At 57.7% G+C, this 24393-nt stretch overlaps 4 protein-coding genes across 6 annotated transcripts in view; 3 read left to right on the plus strand and 1 right to left on the minus strand.

The window, feature by feature from the left end:
- The window catches only part of CACNA2D2 (calcium voltage-gated channel auxiliary subunit alpha2delta 2), a 114741-nt gene extending 106140 nt beyond the window's left edge, over positions 1 to 8601 (plus strand). Inside the window, exons 22-38 of one of the 3 annotated variants that reach the window (XM_021686992.1) lie at positions 335 to 355; positions 2906 to 2966; positions 5038 to 5135; positions 5357 to 5447; positions 5555 to 5617; positions 5763 to 5866; positions 6128 to 6226; positions 6319 to 6407; positions 6604 to 6651; positions 6887 to 6958; positions 7063 to 7215; positions 7358 to 7410; positions 7534 to 7589; positions 7748 to 7874; positions 8011 to 8120; positions 8220 to 8302; positions 8390 to 8601. In XM_021686992.1, coding sequence (XP_021542667.1) covers positions 335 to 355; positions 2906 to 2966; positions 5038 to 5135; positions 5357 to 5447; positions 5555 to 5617; positions 5763 to 5866; positions 6128 to 6226; positions 6319 to 6407; positions 6604 to 6651; positions 6887 to 6958; positions 7063 to 7215; positions 7358 to 7410; positions 7534 to 7589; positions 7748 to 7874; positions 8011 to 8120; positions 8220 to 8302; positions 8390 to 8530 — 1469 coding nt within the window. In that variant the 3' untranslated portion in view covers positions 8531 to 8601. Of the gene's footprint in view, positions 1 to 334; positions 356 to 2905; positions 2967 to 5037; positions 5136 to 5356; positions 5448 to 5554; positions 5618 to 5762; positions 5867 to 6127; positions 6227 to 6318; positions 6408 to 6603; positions 6652 to 6886; positions 6959 to 7062; positions 7216 to 7357; positions 7411 to 7533; positions 7590 to 7747; positions 7875 to 8010; positions 8121 to 8212; positions 8303 to 8389 lie in introns of all 3 variants that reach the window. The other 2 variants (XM_021686993.1, XM_021686994.1) reach the window with 2 other exon arrangements.
- A 4174-nt stretch (positions 8602 to 12775) lies between these two features.
- Positions 12776 to 17525, plus strand: TMEM115 (transmembrane protein 115). Its single transcript, XM_021686995.1, has 2 exons — positions 12776 to 14100; positions 16741 to 17525. The coding sequence occupies exons 1-2, from the start codon at positions 13250 to 13252 to the stop codon at positions 16943 to 16945; spliced, it is 1056 nt and encodes a 351-aa protein (XP_021542670.1). The 5' UTR covers positions 12776 to 13249; the 3' UTR covers positions 16946 to 17525.
- A 650-nt stretch (positions 17526 to 18175) lies between these two features.
- LOC110577615 (transmembrane reductase CYB561D2) lies at positions 18176 to 20876 on the minus strand. Its single transcript, XM_021686996.1, has 4 exons — positions 20766 to 20876; positions 20199 to 20350; positions 19705 to 19742; positions 18176 to 19005 (listed from the first exon to the last, which is right to left on the minus strand). The coding sequence occupies exons 2-4, from the start codon at positions 20323 to 20325 to the stop codon at positions 18502 to 18504; spliced, it is 669 nt and encodes a 222-aa protein (XP_021542671.1). The 5' UTR covers positions 20326 to 20350; positions 20766 to 20876; the 3' UTR covers positions 18176 to 18501.
- Positions 20877 to 20933: 57 nt separating this feature from the next.
- On the plus strand, positions 20934 to 24370 carry NPRL2 (NPR2 like, GATOR1 complex subunit). Its single transcript, XM_021686997.1, has 11 exons — positions 20934 to 21169; positions 21718 to 21809; positions 21917 to 22085; positions 22225 to 22333; positions 22803 to 22939; positions 23031 to 23128; positions 23249 to 23285; positions 23404 to 23497; positions 23571 to 23688; positions 23965 to 24107; positions 24193 to 24370. The coding sequence occupies exons 1-11, from the start codon at positions 21092 to 21094 to the stop codon at positions 24258 to 24260; spliced, it is 1143 nt and encodes a 380-aa protein (XP_021542672.1). The 5' UTR covers positions 20934 to 21091; the 3' UTR covers positions 24261 to 24370.
- Positions 24371 to 24393: the final 23 nt, after the last annotated feature.

Raw genomic sequence — 24393 nt, forward strand, 5'->3', positions numbered from 1 at the left:
TCCCCCGAGAGGCCTCCGGAGCCTGCGGCCCCACCTGCCCACTGCCCGAGGTCACTGGGAGGGAGGCTGGGGCTCCGGCCCCACCGGGCGCCCCCCACCTGCCTGGCCAACCCGGGCTCATCTCCTTTGAGTTTTCTCGCTCTCTCTTTCTCTCTCATGTCGTTTTTTTGCAAGAAGTTTCCTTTCGGTATGATGATGAGACACAATATTTTCATTCAAACAGCCATTGAATAAAATATTGTTTGTGCCCCCCCTCTCCCTCCCCCTTTTCGTTTGTTTTTGTGTTTGTGTTGTTTTTGTTTTCCTCGCTTTCTCTCTTGGTGGACTGTCCCAGTGCCAATCAGCAAACTGAAGGGCAAGTATATTCAGAACCAGTGCACTCTCCTCTCCCCACCCCACCCACCCTCACACCCCTGCTTGCCCCCCTCCCTGCCCAGGACCAGCCAAACCCCTGCTCTCCAGGGCTCCCTCCCAGCATCCCCTTGGCTCCTCTAGTTCTTGCCTTTTCCCTTATCCCTAAACCCCTATTACAGCCAGCGGCCCTGCTCCTGGCCCTGCCTGCAGGGTGGTCTCCGGGTGTTCTGAGAGCTCAGGCCCCCCTCTTCATTCTCCTTGCTCCCTCTGGGCAGGTCCCTGCCCATCCCCACCTTCTCTGTCCCTCCAAGACAACTCAACAGTGGGCTGGATACCTCTCCACCACCTCCCACCCAGCAGGGCAGGGGGCCTGATAGACAGGGGCTAGAGGAGTCCTCAGCAGGGCTTATCAGAGGCCTATGGGAAAGGGAAGCCCCAGCCACCTGAGGCTTCCTCTGGGATAGTTCTCCCCGCTATGATCTCTGCCAGTCGGTCCAACGTTGACAGCCCTCCAAGGGGTGACAGAAGGTTCTGGAAGCCCCCCACCCTGATTCTGAGATGGGCAGGACAGGGCATCAGCCACGCCACTGGGAGAGCAAGGCAGACCCAACCATCCTGGGCACCTGCCTAGGTGCTGTCACCCCTGTCCCCTGCTGCCCCTACCACTTTGCTAAAGCCCACTGGCCCAGCCCAACCGTAGTACCCATTGCTGCTGGGGCAGGTGGTCAGCGATGAAGAAGGTGTTCCCCTGGGAAATAAAAGCAGACTCGGGGATGGTGAGCCTAGCCAGGAAGAAAGGAAATGTGTCTGGACCCCAAGGGCCAGCGAAACAGGTTGGAGGGAATCAGTCTGGGAGTGAAGAAAAAGGTTCTGGCACTTAGACATAATCCAAGCCAAAGACTCCGGAGAAAGGTAGGCAATGAACTCCCAGACTTGGGTGGAGAATAAGGGGAGCGAGAGAGAGAAACATGCGAGGGTCTCTACCATCAGTGCACAGAGACACCCCTCCCAGGGAGTGCCGGGGCAGATGGGCACAGAGAGCCAAGAGGGGATGGCCTGGAAGCCAGGGCTCCCCAAGAAGCCCAAGGGGCCCTGTCCAGCCTAGTCCAGCAAAAGGGATAGAGCTGGTCCCCGTGGCCTGGGTCGGGGTGGGGGACAGGTCCTACTCCCACTGGCTTGAGTTGTCTTTTCTCCTCCTTCCACATCCCTCCCAGTGTCCCCAAAAATGCAGGGCTCTGGTAACAATGACAACTATAGCCTAGTCTCCCTACATCCTTTTTCTTTCTCCTCCTTCCCCTCCCCTACCCCCGCTCCCTGTCGGCCTGTGTCCAAACCCTACCTCACAGTCCCATCAGAAAGCAACAGTCCAACCAGTGACTGCCCAGCCCCTCCAGGCACCACAGGTCCACCTCCCGGAATCTTGCAGTGCATTGTGGGAGTATCTGGAAACAGAGAAGACCCCTCTTCTGCAAAAATAAAGCCCTACAGTGACAAAGAGATTGGAACCTTGGTGAAGACAGGATTGGAAGGTGGGCTGCCCAGAGTGCAACAGGCCAAGGGGCAGGGGCATGCCTCCAAGATGCAGACCAGCCAGGTGGCTGATCCAGCCTGGCAGGGAGAGGCCCCAGAGAAACCCCAGATTCACTCACAAAGCCACACAGAGACACTCGTACACATACACGCTCATGCAAACACACATCCTCTCCCATGTACGTATGTGTTCTCTCTCAAACATGTGCACAGGATCCCTCAAGAGCACCCCACAGCTCCTCTGGAGCCCCAGCATTCCTCTTGGGCTGCTCTGAACCCAGGCAGGTCCTAGGAAGGGTGGAGGCCCATTCTTCTCCCTCTGCCCTCACCCAGCCTCCCAGCCCAGGAAGGACTGCGGGACCCCCACAATGCACTGCAGCCCAGCCCCAGCTGCCCACACCGTCTCTGGTTGGACTGTCTCTGCCCGTGAGAAATCCCCTCGGTTTGGCCATGTTGATGCCTGACACAGAACAAAAGTAAGACCTACCAAAAATGCAAACAGCTGCAGCAAAGAAAGAGAGATAAAAATCTGCAGCCAAAAGCCAATTCCCTTCCTCAAAGTCTCTTTGGAGGCAAAGGAAGCTCAGCATGCGGTGTTTTCCATTACGGACGTGATAAGAGCGAGACCGGCGCCTCCCCCAGACCATGCATATATATAGCAGTGTGTGTATATATATGTGTGTGTGTATGTCCGTGTATATGTGCTATACAGCCGTATGGAAGCACATACAGCCACGCCACGGGACTCACTGCCCACAGAGGACCGGGCCTGGGCAACATATTGGCTATAACTGCCCTCCTCCCGCGATGCCAGAGTCACCACAGGCCCTCCACCCCCTCCCCGCCCGCCCCTTCTCTCTGGCTCGAACTTGAACGTGGAAGTGGCGGGTTCCCTCTTTGCTGGTGTCTCCCCCCTCCCTCAAGCCACCCTCTTCCCTGTCCCTCCAGCCCCGTCAGCTCTGAGCCCCCCGGCCTCCTGCCTCCCCAGCCCCCGCCGGATAACCCCCCGTTTCTGTTGCAGATTTTGAGTTCCTGCTCCCCAGCAGCTTTGAGTCTGAAGGACATGTTTTCATTGCTCCCAGGTAGCTTGCGTGTGGCCTTGCTGAGGTGTCCTCCCCAACCCCAACCCAAACCGCCCCGGCCCTGCCTCCTGCACGGCTGCCTGGAGCTCTGTGTGCGCACGCGCACACGTGTGCGTGTGTGTGTGTGTGTATGTGTGTGTCCTGTGCGGTGTCTCCCCGCCCCGTGCATAGCCCTGTATGTGCGGCCCTGTGCATACCCGGGCCATGCCGCCCCACCAGGCAGCAGTGGCCAGCCGCCCACAGCTCCAGCCCCCACCAGGCCTGGGGTGGGAGGGCTCCAGACTCTGCCAATCTTCCCTGCCCTCCCAGGCCACCAGGAAGGACCCTTTCTGCCCTGGGCAGGCTGTCCGCAGCACACCCCTCCCTGGGCAGCTGCTGCTCTGGTTTGTGGCGCCCTCCCCACCCCCCACCCTGCACCCCAGCCTTGTCCTGTGTCAGTCAGTGTTTGTGTGGGTCTGGGGATGAGCCAGCCAGAGCCCCCGTCGGCAGTGCTGAATTTAGGGGTGGTGGCTCACAGGGGACTGGGGGAGGTGGGGAGTACAAGGGCTTCGAAGAGCTGCTCTGGCAAGTGAGGGATCAGGGCCCAGCGCCCTGGACCATCCCTGAAGTGCACACTCAGCATGCACACGCACATCCTTGGGTGCCCACCCTCTGCCTGTTGGCCCACAAGTGAGGAGACCAACAGCCCCCCCGCCCTGTGGTGAAGCCCTCCCCCGTGACCTGGCTCTGGACCCATGGGCACTCTCAGGCACCACCCGGGGGCTCTGGACACTCCTAACCTCCATGTGTGTGCACGTGTGTGCATGCACCCACCAATTTCTCTTGACTCTCTGTAGATGTGTGTTTGTATTTGTGAGTAATTGTGTACATTTGTAAGAGTCTGAATGTACTGTGGGGTGGGCTGTGGGCATGAGTGATGGTGGGAATGAGTGAAAAGGCCTGGGTGGCCCACGTGACCCTGAGAGAGGGGACTGGGTTTGTTTTTGTCACTTCTGTATCTTTGGCTTGGGAGAACTCAATAAATATGTGCTGGGTGAGCAAATGAAGTAATCCACAGCTGTAAATGTACATATTGTTGGGGAGGGGGGAGGGGCTGCAGGGGAGTTGTAGCTGAAGCACAACCTACGGGTGTCACTCTGGATGTGTCAGCCGTGCCCCCTACCACAGAAGTACAGGCTGCGCACTGCACAAAGGCCATCGGGGCCAGAGAGCAAGTGGGGACTGAGACCCCGAACCAGGTGCCCTCAGCAAACCGTGGGCACAGCCTAGGGAAGCAGCACATTTCAAAAAACTCCCAAAGCTGCCTGCATCCAGGCCAGTGGGGGAGGTCTCTGGTGGCAGGGGTGTGAATGAGCGATTGGGCAGAAGCGAAAGCTCCATCTACCAGACTTTCTGGGGAGCAGAGCCCTAAGCAGGCCTCCCGTGCCCCCAAAGCTCCCACGTTGTCTGGACCCAGAGGCTGAGCCCAGCGAGGGCCTTGAGGAAGTGAGGGGTTTCGCCTGTCCACCTCTGGGGGAAGAGCATCCTGGGCAGAAGGAATCACCAGTCGGAGGCCCCACGCATTCCCACTGACTTCCTGACACCCTCTGTGGTATGATGGAAAAATCTGAGGCTTGGGGAGCTTAAGTGAGTTGTCCAGAGGTGCCAGGCCGGGAAGCGGCAGGCTGAGGGCTCACACTCAGGCTAAGGCAGTGCTGGCACTTGCCCACCCACCTTGTGCCCTCGGGAACACTACAGCGTACAGGGGGACGAGCCGGCCGGGGGGCCTTCCCTGGGGCCTCCCCCGGGGGCCATCTGGGTCCAGCTACACAGGAGGGGTGGGAGGCTCCGCAGGGCTATCCCCAGGAGGGAGAATCTGCCAGGTTGGAGGACGCGGACCATCCTTCTTGGTGTCAGCTCTGTCTCTACTCAGACGTGGCAGCCTGCCAGGCACGTAGCCTGTAGGAATACCCATGCCCCGCTGAGGCCCGGGCTTCTCAGCCAATGGCCAGGCGGGCCTGTTGGGAAGCCTCAACCCTACTGCTCTGTCCAGCCCCCCAAGCCCACTCTTCTTGCCCCTCCCCACCCCCAGAGAGTATTGCAAGGACCTGAATGCCTCAGACAACAACACCGAGTTCCTGAAAAACTTCATTGAGCTCATGGAGAAAGTGACTCCAGACTCCAAGCAGTGTGAGTGCCTGGTGGGGCCGCCGGGTCTGGGCAATGCCCAGACCCCAAGGGGGCAGCCCGAAAGAAGCCAGAGACCGGGCAGGTGTGATGCAGACCCAAGCCCAGGGCAGGGCCTGGGCCAGGCAGTGGGGAAGGCTCCTACTGGAGCCTTGGGTGTGTGGGGGAGAGGGGGCAGGAAGCCACAAGAAGCCACCCCCTCCACCCCTACCTTCCCGTTGCAGGCAACAACTTCCTTCTGCACAACCTGATCTTGGACACGGGCATCACACAGCAGCTGGTGGAGCGCGCGTGGCGGGACCAGGACCTCAACACGTAGGCACCACCCAGCCTGTGGGGGCAGGAGGCTGGGATGGGCCCAGAGGCCCTGGCCCTGCCCTGAAGAAGGCGGGCCTGTGACTCACCTCCCTGCTGCCCCCCAGGTACAGCCTTCTGGCCGTGTTTGCTGCCACGGACGGCGGCATCACCCGCGTATTCCCCAACAAGTAAGTGACCTACGCTGCCACCCGACACCCTGCCCCCGCCCGGGACCCTGCCTCTGTCCTGCTGCCCATAGGCCTCTTTGCACCTGCTGAGACACTGTCCCCCACCCCACCCCCCTTTCCACCAACCTCTGTCTCGGATAACCAGAGCAGCTGAGGACTGGACGGAGAACCCGGAGCCCTTCAATGCCAGCTTCTACCGCCGTAGCCTGGACAACCACGGCTATGTCTTCAAACCCCCACACCAGGATGGTGAGTGTCCTCCCAGGTGCCCAGCAGGTGGGAAGTTGAGGCTTCCCTGTCTGCTCGGCCAGGGCTGGGCTCTGCTCTCTGAGGCCCCTCTCAAACATGAGGCTAGCCGAGACTGGGAGTGATGAGAAGACAGAGCTAGGCTGTGCCAGCACTACCTTGGGTACTGGGTGCTTGGCTTGGGCTCCTGGGTCCACAGGCCCAGTACAGAGCGGTCAGTGTGGCCACCAGCCCCTACTCCTGACTTCCCCACCCTACCTCCAGCCCTGTTAAGGCCACTGGAGCTGGAGAATGACACGGTGGGCATCCTCGTCAGCACGGCTGTGGAGCTAAGCCTGGGCGGACACACACTGAGGCCAGCAGGTGAATGCCTGGGGCGGAGGTGGGGAAAGAGACGATGGGCAGGGTGCTGCCCAGGCAGGTGGGCATTGATGGCCCCTTGCTGTCCTCTATAGTGGTAGGTGTTAAGCTGGACCTAGAGGCCTGGGCTGAGAAGTTCAAGGTGCTAGCCAGCAACCGTACCCACCAGGACCAGCCTCAGAAGGTACCTGGGCCGGGGTGGGGGCAGTAAGCCCAGCAGTACCGAGTCCCCCCAGGAACCCCTACCACTCAGAGTGGTTCCTGTGCCTTATGGGGAGGCAGTGGCTGTTGCAGATGGCCTGGGGACCCAGAAGTACGAAAGTGTGATGGGAGGGGGGGAAATGGCAGGCACCTTATGGTCCTTGCTCTCTGCCCAGCAGTGTGGCCCCAACAGCCACTGTGAGATGGACTGCGAGGTTAACAATGAGGTACGTGTGCCCTGAACCCTAGCTTACCTGAATCCCAGACTTCCTTGTCCCAACTGCGACTCCTAGCCCATCCCTTGGCCTGGTGGGGGCGGGGGGGGTCTCAACATCCCACCCCGACTTCACAGGCTTACCAGAACTGTGCCACTTCGACCCAACCACCCAACTGCCAGGGTCTGGGGAGGAAGGTCTGGGCCTGGGCCCCTCTCCATCTTCCTCCCCCTTCCCTACCTCTCAGGACCTTCTCTGTGTCCTCATTGATGATGGGGGATTCCTGGTGCTGTCAAACCAGAATCATCAGTGGGACCAGGTGAGGGTCGAGAAGAGGGAGGAAGGAGGGGGGCCAGGGTTTGAGCCTTCTGGGGGTGTGGCACTGCCAGCCCTGTGACTACCACTCCCTCCTGGCATTCCCAGGTGGGCAGGTTCTTCAGTGAGGTGGATGCCAACCTGATGCTGGCACTCTACAATAACTCCTTCTACACCCGCAAAGAGTCCTACGACTATCAGGCAGCCTGCGCCCCCCAGCCGCCGGGCAACCTGGGTGCTGCACCCCGGGGCGTCTTTGTGGTGAGCCCCAGTGATGCCTGGCGGGGGCGGGGGGGCCTGGGAGACCTGCCCACAGATGATGCTCCACCTCTGACGAGAGAATGCGGGGGAGACCCGGGTCCAGGGACAGCCGTGGCAGCCCATGCCCCTCTCTCCACCGCAGCCCACCATTGCAGACTTCCTTAACCTGGCCTGGTGGACCTCGGCTGCCGCCTGGTGAGTCCCAGGGGGGAGGGGGCGGAGGGACCGTGCTCTCTGGGCAGGAGGGCTCAAGAGAGGTGGTGCGGCAGGGCACTGGTCTCTGGTGACCACTCCCACTCAGTGATCCACGCCCTGCAGGTCCTTGTTCCAGCAGCTTCTCTACGGCCTCATCTATCATAGCTGGTTCCAGGCAGGTAGGTAGGGCTTTGGAAGCCCCTCCTCGAACCCCCTCCCCCCAGTCTAAGCTCAGACCCACCCCAAAGGGAGGGCGGGGCTTACGGCTGAGCGAGGCCGAGGCCCGAGAGCCGGCCAGGGCGTATGGGTGGGGCTGAAGCGCTCTGGGCCCTCGCAGACCCCGCGGAGGCCGAGGGGAGCCCCGAGGCGCGCGAGAGCAGCTGCGTCATGAAACAGACCCAGTACTACTTCGGGTCGGTGAACGCCTCCTACAACGCCATCATCGACTGCGGAAACTGCTCCAGGTGCCCGCGGGGTGCGGGACCGGAGGACCGGGCGGGACCGGACGGGTGGGCGCGGCCCGGGGCGGAGCCGGGGCTGCAGCGGGGAGGGGAGGGGCGGGGCGAGTCCCAACGCCCCTCCTTCCCGTGCTGCCTCCAGGCTGTTCCACGCGCAGAGACTGACCAACACCAACCTTCTCTTCGTGGTGGCCGAGAAGCCGCTGTGCAGCCAGTGTGAGGCTGGCCGGCTGCTGCAGAAAGAGACACACTGTATCCTGCCCCCGCCGTTCCCCGCCGCCCGCGCGCCCCCTCCTGCCCCGCGCGCTCCTCCGTGCCCTGCCGCCTCCTTGACTCCCCACCCATGCCCAGCGGACGGCCCGGAGCAGTGTGAACTGGTGCAGAGACCGCGATACCGCAGAGGCCCGCACATCTGCTTTGACTACAACGCGACGGTGAGGAGGGGGCGGCGCACTTGACTTGAGGCTCCCCTCCCCTCCCCGGGCCGCCCGGGCCAACCCGCTCCTTGCCTCTTCCCGCAGGAAGATACCTCAGACTGTGGCCGCGGAGCTTCCTTCCCGCCGTCGCTGGGCGTCCTGGTCTCCCTGCAGCTGCTGCTCCTCCTGGGCCTGCCCCCCCGGCCGCAGCCCCAAGTCCACGCCCACGCCTCGCGCCGCGTCTGAGCGCCCCCCTCCTACCCCTCCCCAGGCCTCCCCGCCTCTCCCCTGCTCCGCTGTCCCACACACCCCGCCTTAGAGCCTCGCCTCCTCCCTCACTGAAGGACCTGAGTGGCCAGGCCCAAGAGTCTGAGCCTTGGAGGGGGGGGGGGGGGTGGCGGTCCCAAAGGAGGGTTCCGCAGGTCTTTGGCCCCCAAGCCACATCGCCGCTGAACTGTCAGAGTGACCCCAGACCCCTTATTCCCACCGGACTCACCCACCCCTGAGGGCTGGGACAGGGAAGCCACAGTACTGGTGCCAAACCAGGCCTCCTCCACTGCCCACCCTGCCCCAAGGCTCCCTTTGTGCGGGAGACCTAGGCTCTGCCCCAGCTGGACTCCTCTAACCTGGCCCTTAGGCCCCGCCCAGGACCAAATCTGGATTCCCTGGGAATAATGAAGTTGAGGTGGGCAGTTTGAGGCCTGTGCATCCCAGCTTAAGTCCCTAGCAGGAGAGAAGTCCTGAGGCAGCCCCACAATGGGCTCCTGCCCCTTTCAGGCCTACAGCCACCTCCCACCTTCCTTCAGCCCTGCAGGTGACAGGCCAGTGACAGTGACACTGGCTCAGACACAACCCCATACACACCTGGAGCCCTGAGGGCAGAAATTGGACTCACATTAGACACACCAAGGAGGACACACACACACAAACACACATACACACACACCATGGGGTAGGGTGGGGGTGGGGGCTCACAAAGCCTTACACAGGGCAAGGGGTTGGTGGGAGGGTTGGCACATGCACACTTCATCTCCTGCTCACCGCCCGCCTCTAATCTGACCTGCAGCCCAGCTGGTCCTCTGTCTCTAAAGCTGAATGTCAAACAGTGCCAAATGCTGGGGCAGGGGATGACAACCCCTGTCCCACCCTAGCCGCCAGTATCCCGGATATGTCCCTCACCCCGCCAGGTGCTCATTGTAACCATTTCGCACTAGTGTCAGGCCCCCAGCGGGACCACATGCCACTGCCTGCACCAGACGTTGCCCTTTGCCTTAGCCAGAGTGACATGATCACTCCTGGCTGGGCCATCCCACCCCCAATCTGGCCCTTACACACTCAGGCCCGTGCCCATTCCCTGTTTCTTCACACTCACACTCCATATCTCTCTCTCTCTCACACACACACACACACACATTCCCTGCCCCCAACTGGGGGGGGGCAACCTGCCCCTCCCTGCTGAACACACACTTGTACACACATACACACATGTACACACTCTGCACACACACAGGCTGGGCCCAGGCACATGACTTCACACCATTCATTCTGATCATTTCCCCCAAAGGCATCCCAGCCTGGGGGCAAGTGGGGGACGGAGGGCAGGGGGACGTGGCCATGAGGTTTAGATGGACTGGGAGGAGGGGGGAGGGTGATGCATTAATTAATGGCTCCATTAATTAATGTCATGTTGCTTGTCGCTTTCTCAGTGTGTGTGTATGGTCCATGCCCGCTGCTGGTGCCAGGGTGGGCACCCGTGCTGTACACCCAGCCTAGATGCCAGCCATGTCTTGCGGGGGCGTGTGTGTAACTGTAGTGTAGTCAGGTGCTCAACGGAGAATATAAAAATAAAAAAGAATCAAACATATATAGAAAAATATATATTTTAAGTTTAAGAAACAGGAAAACAGACAAACAATCCCCATCAGGTAGTTGTCCAACCCCCAGCTGGGTCTGATCCTTCTCATCACCCACCCGACCTGGCTGCCCCCTCACCTCGGGCTCGGGGGATCTGTGGGGGACTGGGGGGCCATTTCCTCTTCTCTGCCCTTTTTTTTGGTTGTTGTTCTATTTTGTACAGACAAGTCAGAAAAACAACAGTGACAAAAAAGTCAAGAAACTTTGTAAAATATCGTGTGTGTGATTCCTTGTAAAATATTTTCAAATGGTTTATTACAGAAGATCAGTTATTAAATAATGTTCATATTTTCACTTCAAATGGTTCCCATCCACTGTGTCTGCCTCAGGGTGGGGATTGGGTAGCTTGAAGACAGGTGGCCATGACTTCAAAGTCCCACCTACCACTCAGCTGGGACTGAAGGCCATTGCAACCCAGGTACCCAGTGGATATAGGGCATAATGCCTCCTGGGCTTCCGAAGTGAGAGATCCTTGACATCCTTTGTCCCATATAATCTCAAAAGCCTCTGAGAAAAGCTGTCCTTAAAGGCCAGGACGGTGAAAGAAAGAAGACAGATGAGATTCGCGTTTAGGCAGGCGTCTAGACATCAAGTCAAACCACCAGGGCCTAGTGGGCAGGTCATCCACTTAGAGCGATGAGTTAGTACCAGGCCCAAGTCCTGGACCCGGTGCTTGAGGGCCCCATCCTGCTGTCCGGAGGAGGCCAGGGTCTGGCCCACCAACAAGCATGACCATGGCTCCTTTCCAGCCCAAGGGAGGCTCAAGGCCCAGTGCTCTCCTTGACCACCACTGCTCATGCTGGAACCCAAGACTGAGTCCATTTCGGTGAATCCTCTCAGACCTCCCTCTGCCTGCCCTATGCTCTTGTTCATTTTAATCCCAACTCTCTTAATAATCAATCCTAGTCCATGTGACCCTTCATGTTCTTTTCAAGGAGAGAAACTAGTAACCACCAGCGCAGAGGTTTCCCAGGACTGCTGATGCTCACTCTCTCATGATGCATACTTTTGCACTCACCGGGTGGGCAGCTAGCTTACCACCTTAGAGTTGGGTACTAGTTTATCTGCATACTGCAGATAAACAAACTGAGACTGAGGAGAAATCTTCTCCCCCACCCCTGGTGAGAAGGGCAAGAAATCAGCAAAGGTTTCAGAGAGGAGGTGACCTGTGGCTGGAGGGCCTCAGACACTAAATAAATAGAGAAGCACATCCTAGGCCTTAGCAAGGACACCCTTCCTCATTCCCCTCCGTGGGTTGGCCACAGAGCAATGCCTAACTAGTAACCTTTGAGAGAGCTCCATGCCCTGCAACAGCCCCCGGGGCCTGGGGTAGGGTTGCTAGATAAAATGTAGAACATCTAGTCAAATTTGAATTTCAGATAAGCAATGAATGTTTTTTAGTATGTTTCCAATACTGTACTATACTAAAAAGACTGGGGACATGCCTACACTAAAAAATTATTCATTTATCTGAACTGAACACCCTGTATTTTGATTTCCTAAATCTGGCAACTCTACCCTAGGTGGCATCCAGTGAGAACCCAGACCCAGACAAAGAAAAGGGTGTCACATCAACACCCTTTGTAACCTGGAAGGCTATGTGCACATCGGCAGTTGTACTGAGATCGGTGGTTGAAAGGAAGGGATTCTGCGCTTTATAAATGTGCTTTGTCCTAGAATTATTCCAATTACATGCACATTTTTAAAACGTAACTCAATACACCAAAAAATCACTTTGCCCAGAACAAACTGCAGGAAGCTACCGCTGCAGTAAAGTGGGGGCCCAGGGACACCCTGGCCCACCTCTGTCTCTCCTCAGGGCCAGAGAGTCGGGGTGGGGAAGAGAGTCACTAAAAGCAGCCCAGCCTTGCCCCTTTGGGGGCAGGAGACCTGAGTTCGAGTCGCAGCTCCACCACATATGTAACAAGGTTAGCCTGGGCAACACACTCACTGAGCACCCAGGATGGACTGGCATTTTACACCACAGTCCCCTTGAACCTTCACCGTAGTAGGTCCTGTCATCATCTCCGTTTTACGGTCCATGAAACTGAGGAACTTGGCCAGTGTCACAGAGCCGCCAAATGGCAGAGCAAGAATTCCAATCCGGGTCAGGTCCCAGACACCCATACAACCTGGGTCAGGCACACACCGGACTGCGGAAGTTTCGGGAGTTTCCGAACACTGGTACGCACGCCAAGACCACCTACATTCTTACCTACACACCTGTCCACAAGGACACACTCAGATGTACTCAGAAGCACATGCACGGAGTCACTGTTCCCAGGAAATTCAGCAAGGGTGTGTCTGCAGTCGTGCTGCCGTGCGGGTACCCGCAGCTTTCCCGAGGTTAGCGAAGCCAGTTCACTCTTATCCACCTCCTGACAACCAACGGAAACAGTCCGGCGAACTACTACTGCCCAGCACCCCCTCCTCTTACCAACCGGCGCACAGCTTCCTGGAACTTGTAGTTTTACGCAGAACCCTGATTTCCGCTCGTCCCCGTCTTCGGCCGAGGACTCCGTGTCCCAGCATGCTGCGGAGCCGGAAGGGCATCCCGCCGCTGCCCGGGCGCGCAGGCGCAGCACCGCTGTTTGTCGGCGCCTGGGAAGGGAGGAGGTACGGTCGCAGTCAAGACCGAGGCCGAGCCGGAGCTGACGAGGCTTGACTGGGGCCCAGAACAAGGCTCCGGTCCCGCGCAGACCGTAGGGCCCCGGAGTGGATGGAATAGGCCGAGCCCTGAGATCAACGCCAGCCCGGTCAGCTTGGCGCGGGGCCCACAGGGCAGGCAGGCCGGCAAGGAGACGTGCCGAAGCCTCCCAGGGCCTTCCCTCAGGTCCCCGGCGAGGGGCCTAGGCCCCGGGCCTGCTACCTGACCCAGCTCGGCCGTTTGGGACCGGAGCCGACGCGACAAGAAGTGGAGTCTTCACCGGGGCCATAGGCCAGTGACTAGGCCGGGCCCGGGCCTCCCGTCGGGGCCGGACTGGGACGAGGCCCCGGGGAGGCCCCCCTAACACACTAAATCCTTCTCTCAGGCCGACGCCCTTCGGGAAGATGCAGCGCGCCCTACCGGGCGCCCGCCAGCACTTGGGGGCCATCCTGGCCAGCGCCAGCGTGGTGGTGAAGACCCTGTGCGCGGCAGTACTCTTCCTCTACCTGCTGTCCTTCGCCGTGGACACGGGCTGCCTGGCGGTCACCCCAGGCTACCTCTTTCCGCCCAATTTCTGGATCTGGACCCTGGCCACCCATGGGCTGATGGAACAGCACGTGTGGGATGTGGCCATCAGCCTGGCCACAGTGGTGGTGGCTGGACGTTTGCTGGAGCCCCTCTGGGGAGCCTTGGAGCTGCTTATCTTCTTCTCAGTGGTGAACGTGTCTGTGGGGCTGCTGGGGGCCTTTGCCTACCTCCTCACCTACATGGCTTCCTTCAACTTGGTCTACCTTTTCACTATCCGCATCCACGGAGCCCTGGGCTTCCTAGGTGGCGTCCTGGTGGCACTCAAGCAAACCATGGGGGACTGCGTGGTCCTGCGTGTGCCGCAGGTGCGCGTCAGCGTGGTGCCCATGCTGCTGCTGGGGCTGCTGCTGCTGTTGCGGCTGGCCACGCTGCTCCAGAGCCCAGCACTGGCCTCCTATGGCTTTGGGCTGCTCTCCGGTTGGGTGTATCTCCGCTTCTACCAGCGCCATAGCCGAGGCCGAGGGGACATGGCTGACCACTTTGCTTTTGCCACCTTCTTCCCTGAGATCCTGCAGCCTGTGGTGGGGCTGCTGGCGAACTTGGTGCACGGCCTCCTGGTGAAGGTAAAGATATGCCAGAAGACAGTGAAGCGCTATGATGTAGGTGCCCCATCTTCCATCACCATCAGCCTCCCAGGCACAGACCCTCAGGATGCGGAGCGGAGAAGGTACTGTGGAGTCTTCCAAAACCTTATTGAGCTAGGAGAGTTTTTATTGATCAAGTCCCGTTCCATCTGTTGTGCTTGCTGTGTTGGCTGGCAGCCAAGGGTCAGGTGTTGGGACAGACTGAGGAGATAAAATCCAGTTTGTGGCTTTGAGAACCTCAGCAACTAGGTGCTGGGCTCCAGTAGTGCTTTCCAACATGAAGGAGTGCAATTTGCCTTTCTCACCACCCAGGCCGCTTAACAAGTTCTAAGAAATGTCCGGTTTCCTTTGGTACTGTGTGAGGGGTTAATGGAGGGTCAGGTGCACATAATCCTGGCCTTGTCTCAGACTCTTGGAATCCTAGACACTGGTCCTGTGGGAGCCAGAAACAACCTGCTTGTCCTATTTCCCCAGTGAGGGAGGGACAGACAAGGAGAACTTCCTTACGAGGCGGTCTGGGCCACCCCAGTTTCAAAATGCTGAACCATATCCTCTTCCTGGGTCTTAATTCAGATGCTGTGCTTCTCTGCCACTTACTTATTGAGGGGGAACCTTGGGGTATTACTAGATTTACCATCCCGTCCTTCCAGCATGTATGTGTCACCACACCCAGGGGACGGGCCATGTGACCCACTACGGGAGCCTGCTGACCACCAGGGAGTGGAGGCATCCTTCATTATCTGTAAACCAAGCCATCTGCACCATCTGCAGTCCCAGCGGAATTATTCACTGAATGCATCTTGTCCAGGGCAGGGCAGATCTTTTTTAATCCAGTTCTCTCTCTCCTAGGTCTATAGACTCACCAGAGTTGTCACAGCTCCATTTCCAACATTATTTTTGAAGGTTTTTTTTTTTTTTTTGAGGTAGTTACTTTAATAGTGAAATCTACAGCAGGCTCTGTTCCTACTTTCTGTGTTTGTCAAAGGCTTCTACTTTTGCTCACCTGTGAAATGGATTCTTGGCAGGCAGCTTTATGAATTCACCTGAAAGGTTATCCCTGTGCTTACTCTCCACTGGGGCTGTAGCAATGAGCGTGGGACACACCCCTTTCTTGAAGGAGTTTCCACCTGGGGAAGGGCCACCGATTACTATGGCCTAAGGTGGTGGGTGTTGAAAAGTAAACAAAGCATGCTGCGGGGCATGACTGTGGGCCCTATGGTTTGTGTCTCTGTGGCTGATGAATTCTAAAGACTGAGGTCTGTCTTCACTTTATCCAGTGGCGGAGGTGGGACCAAGAGGGCTGGACCTAGTAGAAACTGAGCTGTCCCCAGAGCTCTGCAGGTGGGGCCAGGGCCCAGTGGTGACTCCTCCTTTAGTGAGAAGTCTTGGATTTGTTAGGGTTGGCTGGAGATTCAAAGCACCTCTGCTCAGGCCCAAGAAAATGGCAAGCTGGGGTAAGGAAGGCTGTCAGGAGCTAGGTTCTTGGCATAGTCTTGTGGTTGTTACTCCAACCAGTTGGGCATCTGGCAGCATGCCACTCCCAAACCCAAAGGGCTACTAGTACTGGGAGGCAGGGTTTCCTATCTTTGACCCTTGTGAGGAAGTGATTAGTATGCCACTACCTCTCTATTTTAGCAGGCTTTAGACAGAATTGACAAGGCTGTCTCCAGGATGGGAGCCTGGGAAGCACAGGGAACTGTCCTGTCTATGCCAATCTGCCATGTGTCAGGCTGGAGCACAGGGTGGAACTGGGCTAGGGTTTTCTGTGCCATATTCTTGTTGCCTTTCCTGTCATGTTCCCTGGCATGTTGGAGGTTTAGCTTCTCTGTTGGAACTTGGAAGGCTATTACAGGCCGTCCCCCATACTTGGAGTACAGACAGGTTAAGGCATCAGGCTTCCACAGTGACCACTATTGGAAGTATTATTAGCTGGCAGCATGGGTGTTCCACCTCCTGGATAGACTAGGGTCCCAAGTGCACATGTACACCTTCCAGTCAACTTTCCCACCTACCCCCAAAGTGAGGTCCAAAAGGGTTTATCCAGTGGAACCAGTAGGCTCTGGCCTGTGTCCTACACACATAAGCTGTTCCTCCCTCTCTTCCTGTAGGAACTTGGTGTGTCCCTGCTCTAACACAGGTCCTGGTGGCTGTGGGGATTCTTCTGGGAAGGAGAACATTGAAGTCAGTTAGGAGGGATGGGCTGACCCAAGTTGGCCCTGCTTCCCAGATTGAGATCCAAGATAGGTGCTTGAGTTCCAGCATTCCCCTCAGACCCTTGCCAGGAGACTCAAAACACACCTAACAAGGAGAGAAAAGTAATAACCCTCTCCTTGGATGTGATACCAGTGCCCACATCCAAGGGACTTACCCTTCTACCCATCTTCCTTGGGGTACCAGCTCTGCCCATGCTTAGGCCCCACCCTCAGAATCATTCCTGCGGCTGGCCTGGTGGGCAGTCTGGCAGACACCCTGCTGGCCTTCTTAGCCTGGAGGTGTCAGGACTATGAAGGGAAGGCTCTATATAGCCTTTGGGTCCTCATTCCGATGCCAGGGTGGGCCCTATCCAGTCCCTGGGGAGCCCTGGGCCCTTCATGGTGAAGGGAAATACATAGGATTCTGAGAGAAGTTTGGGTGGTAGGGAGAGTCAGCTTCATGGGGGAAGATTATAGGGCATGAGCCAAGTCCAAACCCAAAGTGACTTGTCATATCTCCTCTGGCTCCAGGCAACTGGCCCTAAAGGCCCTCAACGAGCGGCTGAAGAGAGTGGAGGACCAGTCCGTCTGGCCAAGCATGGACGACGATGAAGAGGAGGCAGGGGCCAAGGTGGATAGCCCGCTACCCTCAGACAAGGCCCCCACGCTCCCAGGAAAGGGGGTTGCCCCAGAATCCAGCCTGATCACCTTCGAGGCAGCTCCCCCGAAGCTGTAACTCCAGACCACCTTGAGTGTAGCACCTCCTCTCCCAAGCTCCCCCTGACACCTCTCGGCTACTCCAGGGCGTCTGACTGCTCTGAGGAGAGGGAAGAAGGCCTTGGGGGTTTCCACAGCCTTCTGCTATTTGTCGCCAACACTACCCGGGACTCTTGCTACCTGGTTCCAACTCCAGACAACCACTATGCCAGGCATGGGGCCTCTGAACCATCAGCCAGCCCAGGCCATCTGAGGTAAGACTGTACCTCAGCAGATAACCCCAAGCAAGTGGCTACAGGGACACTGGTGCCACAGCCCCTGGGCCAACCCCTATGCCTGATACTGGTTGCCAAGAGCCCTGAGCCAAGGCAAGGATTTGCCAAAAACGTTCTGGGGGTCCAGCCAGTGCAGGGCTGCAATTCCCTGTGCACCCTCAGAAAGACTCTGTTCCTGTGAAGATTTCCGACCCCCTCTGCTGTGGCTATGGCTGCTTCTGGGCCAGAAGGGCCACAGCTCCCAAGTATTTTCTACAGGACCACTTGAGTGGGCAGCCAAGCCCAGCCTCGCAGTATCAATAAAGCAGTTCTTTGAGGTATGGCTCCTGGGCTCTGTCAGACCACCTTGTGCAGCCCCCTCATCATGTTCAGCTGCAAAGTCAGGGACTTTAGGTTCAAGGGCTTGGTCTCCATGGCAACTCCAGCTGAATAAGAAGCCTATTACTCCCACTTTGCCTTACTACCACATGCCCACTGTTAAAACAACCTCCCCAGAGCTATCACTTCAGATCCTTACTCATTTTCTCTCCCTCTGATTCCCAGTCAGGGAGGCCCTGCCCAGAGGATGTGATGGTTGAGGGCCCCTCTATCATAAAAAGCTGTTCTTATTGATGGCTCACCCCCAAAACAGAGTTCTCAGTGCTTGACGCCTATGGAAACAGCCCATCCTGAGTTCCCACCCTGTCATTGTCCACATCTAACCACCACAATCTGGAGACGCCGGCACAGTGGGCAGCTGGGGGACTGAGAGGACACACAGCTGAACCATCCACAGCTACAGCTCTAGGGCCCTGGTGGCACAGGCTGCTCAGCAGCCAGGTCCTAGGAGCTCGTGCGCTGGGAGACCTTCAGCCCCTCAGTGAGCTGCCAGCGACAGGCGTCCCCATCTTGCCCAGCTGCCTGTTTTTTCATGCTGACAGCATTAGCGAAAACTATTCCCCAACTCTAAGCTGTTCCTCCCATCCAGTCTTTTCAGTCATTCTTTTTTATTTTGCCTTTTTGTCTCCTGTAATTTCTGGACATACCAGTACAAGTATGAGTTGAGTTGCCGGGGAAGTAGTCTTGTAACCCCAACTTCATCTGGACACATCATCCATAAGCTCCTCTGGGACAGTACAGAAGGAAAGGGGAAGCACTCCAGGATGAGGAGCAAGCAAAAATGTCACACACAAGACTCCTATTCTAGACTGCCCCAGTGCCTGAGGTGTCCCCATGACTTAGTCAGCTGAGAGAATCCAGGAGGTCCCAGCCCCAGCTACTACACTGAGGGGTATATCCAGGCTTCTAGGCTGAGAGGAGCTCATGGCTGGATCCTTTTGCGGTACAGGTAGGCGTTGCTCACCTGATTCATGATGACCAAGCTGGTAATGACAGGGCACAGCACAGCCAGATACCAGACCCCACCAGTGACTGTGGCGGTGAACCAGAGTGAACACATGCCCAACAAGAGGCTAGCACTACCCAGAAGGTAGCCCACTAGCCCAGAAGTGGCATGGTACAGCTTAAGCTTAGCCAGGGGCCATCGGGGCAGCAGTTTAGGGTAGAGCAGCCCCACCCCACCCGAGCATTGTAAGCCTGCCCACAGCACAGCTATCAGCCCTGCCCGCCCATGCCACGTGGCCAGGTGGGCTTTGCCAAGCTGTTCCTTGTGGAGGATGACAAGACCTAGGCCCAGCAGTGCACACAGCAGGGCCAGCAGCTGCAGCACCCAGTGGCAGCGTGCTCGGCCCTTCCGTGAGAGGGAGCGCAGCAGCGAACTCTCCGGAGAGAACACCAGCAGTGCCTCGGTCATCAGGAAGGAGAACTGGGGAGACAGGGATGGGAAACAAAGTCAGGGTGCTGCCCAGCAGAAGGAAAAAGAGATTTAGATAACTTTCTAAACTGCCAGTCACTCTGGGCAGAGGCCCCCTCTTCATTCTCTCCCCAGCGACAAGAGTATCCATTTGGGTGGGGCAAGAGTGAGGAACTCTCAGGGACAGAACATCTGCCCTGAGTAACAGGCGAGAAGTATGTACCTCTCCACACTCCTTCCTAGGTGATACTGTGAAACGTCATCTCTGCTATATTACCCAGCAAACACCAGGTTTGAGATGTGGCAGTCATAAATGATTCACAGGCTTTGTTTCCCTGACATGGGGCTGGATACAATTTCTTGGCAAGAGCTGGCCACATGGGTGCACTGTTTCAGGGAAAATTCGATGCATCACTATAAATTCAGGTAAAAGGGGACACGGGTACACCCAAATGCATTTTCTAAGCTTCCTGCCTGGAGGTGGGTGAAGTCTCATTTTGTGCTTAGACCGATTTGCCCTGGGTTTTGAACACTGTGGTTCAAGTCTGGGATATATACCACGGGGCAGGAGTTGGAGCATGCAACACCTCCAATCCCACATTCCATCTCTCTAAAGAGACTAAGTGTTCATAAGGATTCAGAGGCTGTCAGGACTACCACCCATACCTATGCTCCCTCCCACCCCTAAGAGCTGCCAGGCATGCTACTTACAGCCAGAGACATAAGCATGGGGTGCCAGGAGAACAGACCTGGAATGAAAAGGAGGTTCTGTGAGGCTGAGGCAAGAAAAACCCAGCCACACCAATCCCCACAGGGTGAGGAAAATGAGCTGCCCCTCACCCAAGGAAGCACTGCCAAAATGCTAGCCCCTCTTACTGCAACAAGCTCACCCCCTACCTATCCTTGCTTCCTGGTCCCTCCCCGGGGCAGAGGCCATGCTTTGCCACTCTGGCAGTCCTTCCTCCTTCTAGCACCTCACCAAAGGCAGCCAAGTGGAGCACCAAGACAAGGAAAGAGAAGCCAGGTACTCTGGCCCAACTGGTAGAGCCCCCACACTCACCTCCTCCCCACTTATCCCTCCAGCATAGGATGTCCCCCAAGCAGGCAAGCCTTTCCGGGGGTCAGGCCCAAGGCTTCCTATTGCTCCTGCTCCCCAGGAGAAGGGCCGCTTTCCTTCCCAGAAGTCAACTATGAATTCTACTTACTGGAGCCAGGCCTGGCAAGCACAGCCACAAAGATGGTAAAACCCAGGGCCACAAGGTGGGCAGCAGCCCCGGAGGCAGTGCGCAGAGCTCTGTAGATGTGCGACTCGGTCTCCACAGAAAGGGCCATGGTCAACCAGGCCAATGGCTGTAGCCTGAAAGCATAGTAGAATGAGCAAGGATCTCAGGTGCCTGCTGTCCACTCCTCTCACTGGAGCAAAAGTTGCAGGGCAGGAATGCCACTCTCTTCCAAGACGTTAAGGTAGGAAGGGGCAGTACCAACACAGGCACCAGGAATAGTCGAGGACCGGCGGCCTGTCGGCCTGTACCCGCATCTGAACTGGCACTGATCACTGGCCCACCTTCCAGGTAGGATGCGCAAGGCCGTGTAATAGACTACAAATCCCAGCGTGCATCAGGCCGTCGCCGCGCGGGAGCGCCAGCTAGAAGGGCGTGAAGCACCACGGATATTGTAGTTCCCATCTGCGTATCAAATTACAGCCTGAATCCCTTCGCGCACAGTCTCCCCACGTGCCGCTGGCATGCTGCCCCTACACGCTAGGGACTCGCCTGCCTCAGCGCTGACCCGATGCGATGGTTTCTTCCCGAGAAAGCGGGATACTTGGGGCACTGCCGCGCGCCCTGCCGCTCCGTCGCGGAGCCGCTTCACTTCCGGGTGCGACGTCTTCCCAGCCGGGACTTCCCGAGACAATCTACCCCCACCCCCCAGCCACACCTCTCAGTCGCTCTGCGCAGGCGCTGTTAAGCAGGCAGCGTAACGGGTGTGTGAGTGCGCAGGCGTGCTTGATCTGGCGATCCAGGCCTGAGGGCTGTTTCCGACGGTGTTTGCAGGGGTCCAGGAGCCAGAGTCTACAGACCTGGGCCCTGCTAGCGCCATGGGCAGCGGCTGCCGCATCGAATGCGTATTCTTTAGCGAGTTCCACCCCACGCTGGGACCCAAGATCACCTATCAGGTGCCATCCGGGCTCGCGGGGCCGGGGGTTGGGGTGGTGAGGGTGGTGGGAGAGGGACGCTCCTGGGAGCTGAGCAAGCTGCCTGGAAGCGGTGGATTCCCCAGCCCCATGCTGCACGCAGGCATACCACTCCTTCATTCGCGGAGAATCGTGAACCGAGAGGATACTCAGACCCAGGTCCCAGGCTCCCGGTGTGTCGGGGCAAACATCCCATAGGCAGTGATTGTGGGAAATCGGGCTGTGGCGACCCAGGGGAGGTTCAAGGTCCCAAGAGAGGCGGGGGTGCGCGGTCCAATAGTATTCCTGGATGCTTAGGAATTTAGATGGAGGAGGAGAGAGTGTGCCAGGTAGGGGAAACAGCATATTCAAAAGCCAGGAGGCAGGTGAGAACATGGCATGTGTTTGGAAACACAAAGTAGTAGTAGGTCTGGGTGGATGGGAGAGAGGAGAAACGCTGGACAACAGGGCTTAGGCCTTGGGGGGTCACCCAGTATACTCTGCCTAGTCCCAAGGTCCACTAAGGGGCCTCTTGGCACTCCCCTCCCCAGGTCCCTGAAGATTTCATCTCCCGGGAGCTGTTTGACACAGTCCAGGTGTACATCATCACCAAGCCAGAGCTGCAGAACAAGCTCATCACTGTGTGAGGCCCTAGTGGGGAAGGGAGGGAATGTCCCCGGAGGAGTGGACAAGCTTGGGGGCAGAAGGAGCCTGACTTTGCTCCCACCTGTTCCCCCCCACCCCATCCAGCACAGCCATGGAGAAGAAACTGATCGGCTGCCCTGTGTGCATTGAACACAAGAAGTACAGCCGCAATGCCCTGCTTTTCAACCTAGGCTTCGTGTGTGATGCCCAGGCCAAGACCTGTGCCCTTGAGCCCATCGTCAAAAAGCTGGCTGGCTACCTGACCACACTGGAGGTCTGCAACACGATGGGCTTGAGTGGAGGGGCAGGCAGACAAATGTTTCCAAAGCCCTCCAGACCTGGCTATCTGCCAGGGCAGGATGCCAGCCAGGGGTCCTGGGGTGTGCCCACCATGTTGTCCATGCTCCATCCAGCTAGAGAGCAGCTTCGTGTCGACGGAGGAGAGCAAGCAGAAGTTGGTGCCCATCATGACCATCTTGCTGGAGGAGCTAAATGCCTCAGGCCGGTGCACTCTGCCCATCGGTATGGCCCAGCCTTTGCAAGGACAGCAGAGGGGTAGAGGAGGGATAGGAACATGGCAAGGGAAAGGCAAGCCCAGCCATGGACAAGACTTAGGAACAAATTGGTGGCCCAATGAGCTGGGTTAACGATGTCCAGGGTCCAGTGCATGTTGGGATTTGAGATGTGGAGGCCAGAAGAACTCTCCATGTTCCGTGGGTTTGTTCCCTTCCCTCTCCGGACCTGTCTCTTGCTCCATAAAAGGGGAAGATTGGGGGCCCCTGGCTGGCTCAGTCAGTAGAGCATGTGAGTCTTGATCTTGAGGTGAGTTCAAGCCCCACATTAGACAGAGAGCTTAAGAAAAGCGGGGGTTGGGGGAGACTGGCACTACCCAGGGCCACCCCCCTGCCTCAAGAGTTGCTGGGAGGACTGGAGGGTAATAGAGGGCCTCTTGAAAGAGATGACACTGAAGATATGGGTGGGGCCCCTGCAGATGAGTCCAACACCATCCACTTGAAGGTGATTGAGCAGCGGCCTGACCCTCCTGTGGCACAGGAGTATGATGTGCCTGTCTTTACCAAGGACAAGGAAGATTTCTTCAACTCACAGTGGGACCTCACCACACAACAGGTGTGCTCTCCCTCCCTGGGGATCATCACCTAGGGCTGGCCACAGCTCTGGCCTCATCCCACCCCTACTGATCCTGCCCTGCCCTGCCCAGATCCTGCCCTATATTGATGGCTTCCGCCATGTGCAGAAGATCTCAGCCGAGGCAGATGTGGAGCTAAACCTGGTGCGCATCGCCATCCAGAACTTGCTGTGAGTGGGGCAGCAGTCACACTTGGGACAGGGTTGCTAGCCAGGGAAGAGCCCCAAGACCCTGAGTGTGAAGGTGGGAAGGCATGGCCCTCAGAAGCTGAGCACAACTATCTCCCCCAGGTATTATGGCGTTGTGACACTGGTGTCCATCCTCCAGGTAGGTGAGTCTGGGGTCTGGTTAGGCAGAGAGTGACTTACGTGGCTTGGCCAGACTGGGGTGGTGTCAGACTTCCAAGCCCCTCACTCAGGCCCCTGGGCCTCCTGCTACCCTCCAGTATTCCAACGTGTACTGCCCGACACCCAAGGTCCAGGACCTGGTAGATGACAAGTCCCTGCAAGAGGCGTGTTTATCCTATGTGACCAAACAAGGTAGTGGTGGGCTCGGGGGGTCCATCTTGGGGAGGGCGGGGCCACCTGCAGAGCTGACGCCTGGTGCCCACAGGGCACAAGAGGGCCAGTCTCCGGGATGTGTTCCAGCTGTACTGCAGCCTGAGCCCCGGCACGACTGTGAGAGACCTCATCGGCCGCCACCCCCAGCAGCTGCAGCGCGTTGATGAACGGTCAGAAGGCGATTCCCAGGGGCATGGAGGGGTTTGCCTGAAAGCAGATACACTCTCCATCTCTCTGGAGCCTTGGGTTAGAGAGGAAGCAGGAGATTCCCAGTGAGCAGAATCATGTGGCACTAGTAGTCTAGGCAGGCTTTCTGGAGGTGATGGGTTTGGAGGCCAGCCTGGTCACTGAGACAAAACCAGAAGGGAGACTGCAGGAAAGGGTTGGCCTGGCTGGAGGAAGGCCTGGCCAGGGCATCACCCCTCTCTCCCTCAACCCCACCCTAGGAAGCTGATCCAGTTTGGGCTTATGAAGAACCTCATCCGCCGACTACAGAAGTACCCTGTGCGGGTGTCTCGGGAGGAGCGGAGCCACCCTGCCCGGCTTTACACAGGCTGCCACAGCTATGATGAGATCTGTTGCAAGACAGGTGGAGACAGGCAGGGCAGCTGGGGTGGGGTCAGGGCAGGTGGCCAAGCCAAGACTGCTCACCTCACCTGCACTGTCCCAAACAGGCATGAGCTACCACGAGCTTGATGAACGGCTGGAAAATGACCCCAACATCATCATCTGCTGGAAGTGAGGCTGGTGGGGGCTCTCCTACTAAGCACCCCCTGGTGCATGAGGGCTAGACTGGTAGACTAGTCCATATTGTCTCAAGGGTGACCTTAATTCTGTAAATAAAATCATCCATTTCAACTTACGTTTATTGAGTA

This window comes from Neomonachus schauinslandi, chromosome 1 (assembly GCF_002201575.2).
Source record: "Neomonachus schauinslandi chromosome 1, ASM220157v2, whole genome shotgun sequence".
NCBI classification, from domain to species: domain Eukaryota; kingdom Metazoa; phylum Chordata; class Mammalia; order Carnivora; family Phocidae; genus Neomonachus; species Neomonachus schauinslandi.

What these genes read in the sequence shown, in the direction of transcription:
- TMEM115 (XM_021686995.1), top strand. Translation starts at nt 13,250, where the DNA reads ATGCAGCGCGCCCTACCGGGCGCCCGCCAGCACTTGGGGGCCATCCTG. An exon ending in CAGGATGCGGAGCGGAGAAG is followed by an intron (nt 14,101 to 16,740) that starts GTACTGTGGAGT and finishes CTCTGGCTCCAG; the next exon opens with GCAACTGGCCCTAAAGGCCC.
- LOC110577615 (XM_021686996.1), bottom strand. Translation starts at nt 20,325, where the DNA reads ATGGCCCTTTCTGTGGAGACCGAGTCGCACATCTACAGAGCTCTGCGC. An exon ending in GCTTGCCAGGCCTGGCTCCA is followed by an intron (nt 19,743 to 20,198) that starts GTAAGTAGAATT and finishes TTTTCATTCCAG; the next exon opens with GTCTGTTCTCCTGGCACCCC. An exon ending in CCATGCTTATGTCTCTGGCT is followed by an intron (nt 19,006 to 19,704) that starts GTAAGTAGCATG and finishes CTGTCTCCCCAG; the next exon opens with TTCTCCTTCCTGATGACCGA.
- NPRL2 (XM_021686997.1), top strand. Translation starts at nt 21,092, where the DNA reads ATGGGCAGCGGCTGCCGCATCGAATGCGTATTCTTTAGCGAGTTCCAC. An exon ending in GCTACCTGACCACACTGGAG is followed by an intron (nt 22,086 to 22,224) that starts GTCTGCAACACG and finishes TGCTCCATCCAG; the next exon opens with CTAGAGAGCAGCTTCGTGTC. An exon ending in CTGCAGCGCGTTGATGAACG is followed by an intron (nt 23,689 to 23,964) that starts GTCAGAAGGCGA and finishes ACCCCACCCTAG; the next exon opens with GAAGCTGATCCAGTTTGGGC.